This window comes from Hipposideros armiger, unplaced genomic scaffold (assembly GCF_001890085.2).
Source record: "Hipposideros armiger isolate ML-2016 unplaced genomic scaffold, ASM189008v1 scaffold_207, whole genome shotgun sequence".
Classification (NCBI taxonomy): Eukaryota; Metazoa; Chordata; class Mammalia; order Chiroptera; family Hipposideridae; genus Hipposideros; species Hipposideros armiger.
Window position 1 is genome coordinate 703,134 of NW_017731557.1, and position 9,508 is coordinate 712,641.

At 37.3% G+C, this 9,508-nt stretch overlaps 1 protein-coding gene across 1 annotated transcript in view; it reads left to right on the forward strand.

Annotated features, from left to right (window-relative positions):
* BIRC6 (baculoviral IAP repeat containing 6) overlaps window positions 1–9,508 on the forward strand; it is a 211,100-nt gene that overhangs the window by 86,704 nt on the left and 114,888 nt on the right. The window contains exons 30-35 of the mRNA XM_019653801.1: window positions 1,791–1,924; window positions 2,657–2,767; window positions 4,351–4,478; window positions 6,740–6,871; window positions 8,248–8,463; window positions 9,048–9,231. Coding sequence (XP_019509346.1) covers window positions 1,791–1,924; window positions 2,657–2,767; window positions 4,351–4,478; window positions 6,740–6,871; window positions 8,248–8,463; window positions 9,048–9,231 — 905 coding nt within the window. The remainder of the gene's footprint in view (window positions 1–1,790; window positions 1,925–2,656; window positions 2,768–4,350; window positions 4,479–6,739; window positions 6,872–8,247; window positions 8,464–9,047; window positions 9,232–9,508) is intronic.

A 9,508-nucleotide genomic window follows, 5' to 3' on the forward strand; every position in this document is an offset into this window, starting at 1 on the left:
GGGTGATCTTATATAGTAGGTGTCCTGTGGGACCCAGTGGTTGTAGTCTCCCTCATCACCTGAGCCGGTGCTCCAGGAGTGTCCCTTGTTTGGGTCGTGTGTGCCCTCCTCTTGTAGTTGACCCTTGCTTGCTGTTTTGTCAGTGGATGGGATTAGCCCTCAGTCTAACTGACTTGTTGTAGAATTAGCCACAACCGTAGCATATGAGCTGCTGTGGAAGGGCTGATCCCCTAGAACGGGATTTGCCCCAGTGGGCTCTCATGTCTTCTGAGACCACCTCTTGGGTGTACAGCTTGTGGGGCTATTGAGTGGTGCTCTGTTGTGGTCTGAAGCCAGCCATCAAGTGTGTTGGTTCTGGGGACTCTTGGAAGGGGCTCCCATGAAGGCCAAGGACAGCTGATCCACAGTTGGTTCCTGCCTGTGCTGGATCCGGGGCTGCATGGAAGAGGGCATGCTGCAAACCTAGGCTGGCTGCCACCAGTACCATGCCTGGGGTAGCTCAGAAGGCCCAGGGCATCCCAAGGTTGCCTTTGCCTACCACCTGCCTGTAAGGATCACCCACTGAAAGAGCCTTGTGCAGTACATGAATTGAGTGAGGCTGGGTCTTAGTGAGTCACTGGGGTGGGTCGAGTGGTGTTCACTAGGCTCTTGCAGTTTCAGATTTGGTGTCAGTATGAGCCCAGGATCACTCAGCAAAAGGCACAGAGCACATTGAGGCTGGTCGCCGACTGCCTGGTGCCTACAAATCTCCAAGAATTGTCAATTAAAGACTGTAGTGCAGGCTAACACTGGCTGCCCACTATAGAAAGCCTCCAGTGGTGCGTTAGGTGTGGCAGGGTCACATGAAGTCCCCAAGGTTGAGTGAGCAGAGTTCACCAGGCCAATGCAAATTCAGATTTGGCCATGTGAGGGGAGGGCTCAACACAGGGGCAATGGCACCTATCCCTCCAGCCTCTGTCTTGAAGCCACACAATTTAGTCTCTCGCTGTATGTCTCTAGTGCAGCGGTTCTCAACCTTTCACAGGGGTGGCCTAAGACCATCGGAAAACACATATTTTCGATGGTCTTCGGAACCGAGACACCACCCCTCTATCCGTCTCCAGGCCTACATGCAGATACGTCCACATACGAGTACCCGGCGACCCCTGTGAAAGGGGTTGTTCGACCCCCAAAGGGGTCGTGACCCACAGGTTGAGAACCACTGCTCTAGTGCTTCCTGAGTCGCCATCCCTTTTCCTGGGGCCCAGGGTGAGTGCCTGGGAGTGAGAGAGTCTGCATAGGCCCTTTAAGAGGATGCATGGGTTTCCAGCAGACCTCTGTCTTACCCGGATGGATGGAATCCCTGCTGATTTTCACAGCCAGATGTTGTGGGGGCTCCTCTTCCTGAGACTGTTGCTCCAGGCTGGGGAACCTTGTGTGGGGCTGGGACCCCTTGCTCCTTAGGGGACATCTCTGCAGCTGAGATATCCCCCTTGATTCTCAACTGCTACATGTGGATGTGGGGCTAACCTGTTCCTGCGTCTCTGCCTCTCCTACGAGTCTTGAGGTGGCTGCTGCTTTATATCCTTAGTTATAGGACTTCTTTCTGTTCAGCTAGTCTCAGATGGTTCTCCAGATGATTGTTGTATAATTTAGTTGTAATTTTAATGTGGTCATGGCAGGAGGTAAGCACAGCATTTGCCTACCCCGCTATCTTGACCAGAACCCAGTGTAAATTATTTTTCAAATAAATTATTAAATTGATTCATAATAAGTATTTTATTTATATCTTTTCTGTTTTTTTTTTTTAGGGTCTTCATGTTACTTTCCTGCATTGGTCAAAGATCACTTAGTAATAGTGGAGTATTAGAAAGTTTACTTAATCTGTTGGATAATTTGTTGTCACCTCTTCAGCCACAGTTACCCATGCATCGGAGGACAGAAGGTATCGTTTAAAGAGTTACCTTTAGAAGAAACATCAGATTCTTGTAAATACTACCTTTATTAAATGGCTAGTCTGAAATACTTTTAAAAATATTTATTAAACAATTTGTTACTGGTTTTATGATGTAAACTTTTAAGGATGATCAGCCTTCATGTGATTGACTGTCATATAGTTATAGTTTTTTAAATGTTACCTTTTCATTGTTTGAATTTTGAACTTGGAAGTTGTTGTAATATGTTTCTTTTATACTGTGTTAATTAAAATAAAAATCTCTTACTTAAGTTTAAGCTTTAAGGTACTATTCCTGTTCTGGTCATTGTTAGTCAGTTCATTTAGGCAAAAAAATTGTTATTGGAATGAAATCCTTAGAACATTGTGTAAGACTATGTGATTATAAATTGAGAGTTAGATTTTTTGTTTCAGTCACCCGTGAGTCTAAGAATAGCATCTCATACCTTGTTTTCTAGTTTATAAGTTATCTGTTGGATTATCCTACACTTAAGAATCTATTTTCATGCCATGCAGCATTGGTCTTCCATTAGATTCAATGTGTTACTTGATTCATGACCCTACGTTCCAGTTTTGAGGCTTATTATAAATATTAGTGTTAGTAATGATATGGTGTATTTTGGTTTTATAAAATGTTTTATCTAATAATTATTTTATCAGACTTCATTAGGACTTCCAGAGTCACCTGATTATTCTCTCTCTCCCCACTCCTCCCCTGTCTAGGAGTACTAGATATTCCTATGATCAGTTGGGTTGTCATGCTGGTGTCCAGGTTGTTGGATTATGTGTCAACTGTTGAAGATGAAGCAGCAGCTGCAAAGAAACCTTTGAATGGTAAAGACAGGGAGAGGTTTCTGACAGGTATCAAAAGTTCATAATAATCTGTTGGTGGGGATTTTGAGAGACTCACAGTTGTCCAGAACTGGCTGCTGGCCTGGAGATTCCAGCTGTATGTAATTTATGTAAAATATGAACTGACTTTCCCGGGGATCTGTCGAAGGATAGAATTTATTTTTGAAGGACTTTATGGGGAAGCCCCTCTCTGAAATGACGAGTTTCTAAATACAATCATGTCTTTCATGAGATTTCCCCCCATGCTCATTTAAATACTTTATAATAATAGCATACATTTAACTGAAGTTATGAAAAGGAAATCTCTGAAGAGTTCCTGGAGTTTTATGTTATTCTGGTATATTGTTTCATTCCATTTACCGTTATAAAATAGTTCTACTCATTAATTATAAATGGCTTTTATCCTTAGATACAGAAATCCCCAGATTTTGTTTGAGTTATAATCTTTCTCCATAAACTAGAGGCACAGAAAAATTTAAAAATTAAAGTAAATCAAACTGCAAGCCAAGTTGTTTTCTTCTCTCCCAAGTTAGTAAGACTTTTTTCATACAGGATTCGAAATAGCTACATCTAATATGTAAATACAACCAATAAGTACTATAAAATTTGGAATTTTAAATATTGTCAGGATCCTAGTATAAAAAAGATCCCTTGAGATGTTTTATAGTATATCAGTTGTTTATGGTGTACATTATACTTGGGAAGAGGATGGGGAATTCTTTTCATGTACAGGGAGTTTGTCTTAAATTTATTTTTTTAACAAATACTATATGTCACTGGTCAGTTTACTCAGTTTTAGAATATAGAGCTAAGACATACAATTAAATACAACTACAATGTAAAGTTGGAATATAACAGTATTGGAGGCCTTAGTTTTTATTTCTATCATTCAGATACTATGGAAAACCATTTGTGGAAGACACTTTTTTTTAGGGTTTGAAGAATTTGACCTGACTTTGCAAATAGGTAGTAGAGAAAAAAAAATGTGTTTAGGTTAAGCAGACATGAACTAATAACTGGAGATTGGAAAATCTCCAATTATTAAGCCTGAATTGAGTAAAAAATGACATTTAAAGAATAGCCTAGGTACATTCCAAAAGAGAATAAGTAGAGCAACACAGTATGGTTTTTCAGTAGTTTTTAACTATTGAATAGTTTTGAACTATTCAGCCTTACTTTTTAAGTCATTAAGTCAAATTATTGAGTATCACTTTTTTGGGTACCTACACAAAAGCACATGAGTTTGAAATACAGGCAATATTGAGCATTTGTTAGAACTGAGGGACATCATCAAAATTGTATTGTACAAAAATTAAACTTAAACAACTGTGGAGAAAGATGGCTGTTATCTTAAAGGAAAGATTGGAGACAGAACTCTGGTCTTACCAATTAGGATCAAGGTTAGCCTTCCTAGGGTCAAATCTTACCAATTTTTTTACAATAGTTTTCTTTAGAACTACTTTGTCATAATTGACACATTTATAATTTTGTGTTTACTGCATATTAAAGGTACTTTAAAATCATATATGACAGAATTAATAATGACACTTTTCCTTGCCCTATAGGTAACCAGTGGAGTTTTATTAACAATAATCTGCACACTCAGAATATAAATAGGTCTTCTAAAGGCAGCAGCAGCCTTGATAGATTATATTCCAGGAAAATCAGAAAGCAGCTAGTTCATCATAAACAGGTAATTTTTAATGCTTTTTAAATTTTAATGTTTGAGAACATTGCTTTGGAGGTTGCATGAGATAGACTTGCCATCAGAACTTAGGTATGACATTTTATGAGCTCCTTAGGGACACTTTTGAGACTGAGTTTCCTTATTTGTTAAAAGACAACAATATGTAGTTCACAGAGTTTTGGTGCTGTCCTTTAAACTGACTACCTCCTTACATCTCTATTGCTACCAATCTAACTGAGCCATCATTGTCCTTTGTCTAGTCAAAGTCCTCTCTGCCTTTGTTTTTTCTCAATCCAATCCATTGTTCATGCTGCTCCTAGGGAGTTGTTTTTGAATACAAACTCAAATCACATCACTCCTCCTCTAAATTCTTAGTGGCTTCCAATTGACCTTTGGATGAAGGTCAGACTCCTTAATATGGCTTTATGTTAGATGTATCTACCCCTTTGTCTGACTTTCAGGTTTGAATTTTGGTCTAGCCACATTGAATTTGAGTTGCTGAACCACCTACACCAAATTTCTCATCCAGGATTTTTGCGTGTGCTATGTTTTGTTTTGTTTTCTCTCAACCACATACTTTACTCTTTTGCTTGGATAACCTAATTTATTTTTCTGGCATTAGTTCATATTCAGTTCCTCAAAACGCTCTTCCCTGGTTTCTAAACTATGGTAGTTTAGAAACCCCATGCAATATACTTCTTGCGTATCCTATAATTTTCCTTTCATTATATTCATCATAATTTGTTGTAGGGATTCCCCCCCCCATTTTTTCGTTTTGTTTGTTTGTTTGTTTGTTAACATGAGATTTGTGCATTTCACTATGAGTAAATGGTTTCTTAAAGTATTAGCAATCATGCAGAGTAAGTGCTCTTTTATGCTTGCCTTGTTTTGCTCAAAATGATATTTTTGAGATTCATCCATATTATTGAGTGTGTTTGTGGTTCTTTTTTTTTTTCTGAGCACTATTCCATTATTTGAATGTTCCAAATTCTGTTTATTCATTTTCCTGTTGATGAACCCTTTAGTTTTTGGTTTATTCTTTAATTCTTTGTTTTTGAAATATAAACAGATATACATATATGTTCCTCTCATCTCCAATGTGCAAACGAATGCTGTATACACACACACGCTCACTCTTTCTTCCACAGAAGGTCATATATTAGGGTGTGATTTTATTGCAGAACATGTGTGGATTCTTCTGGACGGCCGCTCACTGCGGCTGCTGGCCGCTCACGCTGGCTGCTGGCTGCTGGCTACCCACTGCCACATGGCACAGGGGCTGCAGCCTACGCCATCGCCATCGCCGGCTACTCAGGGCAGCCCAGCTCCAGGTTGAGCTATTGTTCAGCATCTTAGCTGTGGAGGGCAGTGTCACTGGCTCTCATATGTGGAATCTGAACCGGGGCCCTCTGGCGTCCCAAGCCAGTTCTTAACCATCGCGCCACTTGGCCGGCCCTCAATTATTTCTTATAGCTGCATATGAATTTACTATTATCTCAATAAAAATTTTAATAAAAAACATAAGCATACCAAAAAATGTACTACTCTTAAGGGAGATGCTCAGAAAAGCAAAGCTAAGAGTATTGTGCAGTAAAATATTTTCCCCATATATTTAAAAATAATTCTTTCCTTCTGTTAAAAAACATGTCAGTCTCATTAGAGGTTTACGTAAGAAAAATTTGTAGTTATTTCCCTTCTCCCATGTGGTAAGGAATTGATTAATTTTAAATATAACATGGAAAGATCTTGATATTGGGATTTAGAAATTTTTTTTTGTTTTACACAGCAACACAGTTAAAACTAGATCTTTCAAGGAATTTCAGTCATCCCTCCGTATCCATGGGGGATTTGTTCCAGGACCCTGCAGATACCAAAATCTGCACACTCAAATCCCTTAGCTAAAATGGCATATTATTTATTTATAATCTACATACATCCTCCTGTACATTCCAAATGATGTCTAAATTACTTATAATACCTAATACAGTATAAATGCTATGTAAATAAGTTCTTATATTGTTTAGGGAATAATGACAAAAGTAAAAAGTCTATACATGTTTAGTACAGAGGCAAACGTGATAGTTGGACCTAACTACATAGCACATGTCAGCCAGAAAGTAAAATTTGAATCTGAGCTTGGGGAACCAGCATTAGGGAGGGCCAACTCTTCTTATTCTTTAGTTTGATGTATGAATTCTGTGAGTATAATAATTTACTTTGTTGTTTTTAATATTGTTGGCTATAAGATTTATTTATTTATTTTTAAGCAACTTAACCTACTAAAAGCAAAACAGAAGGCTTTGGTGGAACAGATGGAAAAAGAAAAAATACAAAGTAACAAAGGATCATCTTATAAACTTCTGGTAGAGCAAGCAAAACTAAAGCAGGCTACTTCAAAGGTATGATTTTTACTTTAATTATCATAGAACAGTCACTTTCCCTTTTAGTATTATTTGAGTAGTTAAGTGTCTTTAATAATGATCAGGAAGCTTAAGTATATGTTCTCCTGCTTATCAACAGAAAAATCTGAACACTTTTTGGGGAAGGGGTATCTGTTAACTCAAGGAAATACATGATAAATGTGGACTTAAAGTATTTCTCTGCAGATGCTCCTTGCCTTACGATGGGGTTACATCCTGATAAACCAATCATGAATTGAAAATATTAAGTCGAAAATTCATTTAATACACCTAAACTACCAAATATCATAGTTTAACCTAGCCTACCTTCAATGTGCTTAGAACAGAACATCCAATAAAATGCTGGCAACAGAGCACACTGTAGAGTATGGGTAGTTTACGTGATGGCATGCCTGACAGAGCTGTAGTTCACTGCCCCTGTCCAGCAGCATGAGGGTGTGTGGTACTGCATGTTGCTGGCCTGGGTAAAGCTCAGTGCTTATTGCTTTCGCATCATTGTAAAGTGGAAAAATTGTAAGTTGAACCATCATTAAGTTGGGGACCATGTGTAGTGTGTCTTTCCTTGAAAGTGGCTTGTGTTCCAGTAAATTGAAGATAAAAGACTCAAGGAAATGTACAGGTAGTTTTTTGTTGTTGTTGTTGTTGTTTTTTAAATGTTCTTTTTTTTAGCTGAGACATCCTGGCAGCTGTTGGCAGCTTAGCTTGGGCTGGGAATTGAACCGGCGAACCTGTTGCTCAGAGCTCACGCTCTTGAACGAGCTCTTAGCCAGCTGAGCCACTCAGCCGGCCCAGAAATGTGCAGTTTTCCTAGTCTGTCCTTTCTAAGTTAAAATTAAGTGCAATGATTTGTAGATAAAATAAAAAAAAAATAACTTGGTGGTATGTATTTTTAAATTTAGTTACATAAATATAACACTTATTTGTAGCAACCAAATTTATGATTGTGTTTCTGTAAATATTATAGTTATTCCCTCAGATTTTGAAATAACTTGAACTAATACTCAGTACTTGAAGTTATATAGGTTACTTTGCCATCCACCTTTTATGAGTTATGTTTAGGATGTTTTGGTAATGTTTATGAGGTTGGATTTGACCTAATGTAGCCATCCTGTAGAATTTTACCTTTCTGTAATTGTGTCATATATCCTATACCTTACTCTAAAATAGAAAATTAGGTACGATTGGTCAGTAGAGCCTTTAATAATCTTACTTTTTGAAGCTTACGGTTTACCTAAAAATTTTGTTCTTTAGAAATGGTAAGTTTTCTGAGTATTTTCATCCCATAAATAAATTTGTACTGGAAGAATTTTCGTTCAATAAATATTGATTTAAATATTGTACATTTCTGTATGTAGCACTTTAAGGATTTAATTCGGTTACGTCGGACAGCAGAATGGTCCCGTTCTAATTTAGACACAGAAGTTACAACAACAAAAGAAAGTCCAGAGATAGAACCACTTCCATTTACCTTGGCCCATGAACGTTGTATTTCAGTAGTCCAGAAACTTGTCCTGTTTCTCCTCTCCATGGATTTTACGTGTCATGCAGATCTCTTATTATTTGTTTGTAAGGTAGGTAAACTAATAGGCATAATTTATAATTAGAGATTTATAGTTAAAAAAAAGAATTAGAACGAATGCAGTCTTGAATTGATTTTGGATTAAGAGAATAGTACTTTTATTGGTTTTCCTTTTACATAGTTTAGCTTTATTGTGCCTTGAAAGATTTAAAAAATATTTTATCACTTATTTCTCAGGAGACCTGATTTATATTTTATTCTAGTTAAACTAGATTAATGTAGATTTGAAATGTATGTAATTTGGGTATGTCTGTTTTGAATTTACCTTTTTTCTATTAATTAAAATAGGCAATAAACAAATGTCAAATGATTGTAATTAAGGGGTTTTAATGCTCTGAAGGTTTTCCTGTAGCATATTCATTGTTTATAGAAATTATTTTTCACTATTCAACCCAGATTTTTAAGCAGACTTTAATATTTGACTCATGAAATTACATTTCTTTTGCATTCCATGTCGGTCAATTGTTTTGACACCAAAAAGATATTTCAATAATGAAAACTACTCCAACGCTTTGTTTTTGGAGAAAACATATGTAATTGCTATTTAAGTGTATGATTTTATAAAATGTATTACAGGTTCTTGCACGCATTGCGAATGCCACGAGGCCAACTATACATCTGTGTGAGATTGTGAATGAACCCCAACTGGAAAGACTGCTATTACTTTTGGTTGGAACTGACTTCAATAGAGGAGATATATCTTGGGGTGGTGCTTGGGCTCAATATTCCTTAACTTGTATGCTTCAGGATATTTTAGCAGGTTTGTCAGGATTTATTTTTCATAGGGTATGTCAAAATTAGCTTGTCATTGCTTGACTATGTAATCTTTAAAGGAAACTAACCCCAAACATATAAAAGGTCTCGTTAATGTTATAGAAGGAGCACCCCTTTTAGAAGTATTTTTGTATTTAATTATGTTGTCAGTTGTGATAAATGTAAGTCTTTATGGAGGAGTTAGGTTGTTAAAGTGCAGGGATATTGGAGTATTGGGCGTCATCATTAACACCAGCAGTGGGTTGCTTACTACCGTATTTGCC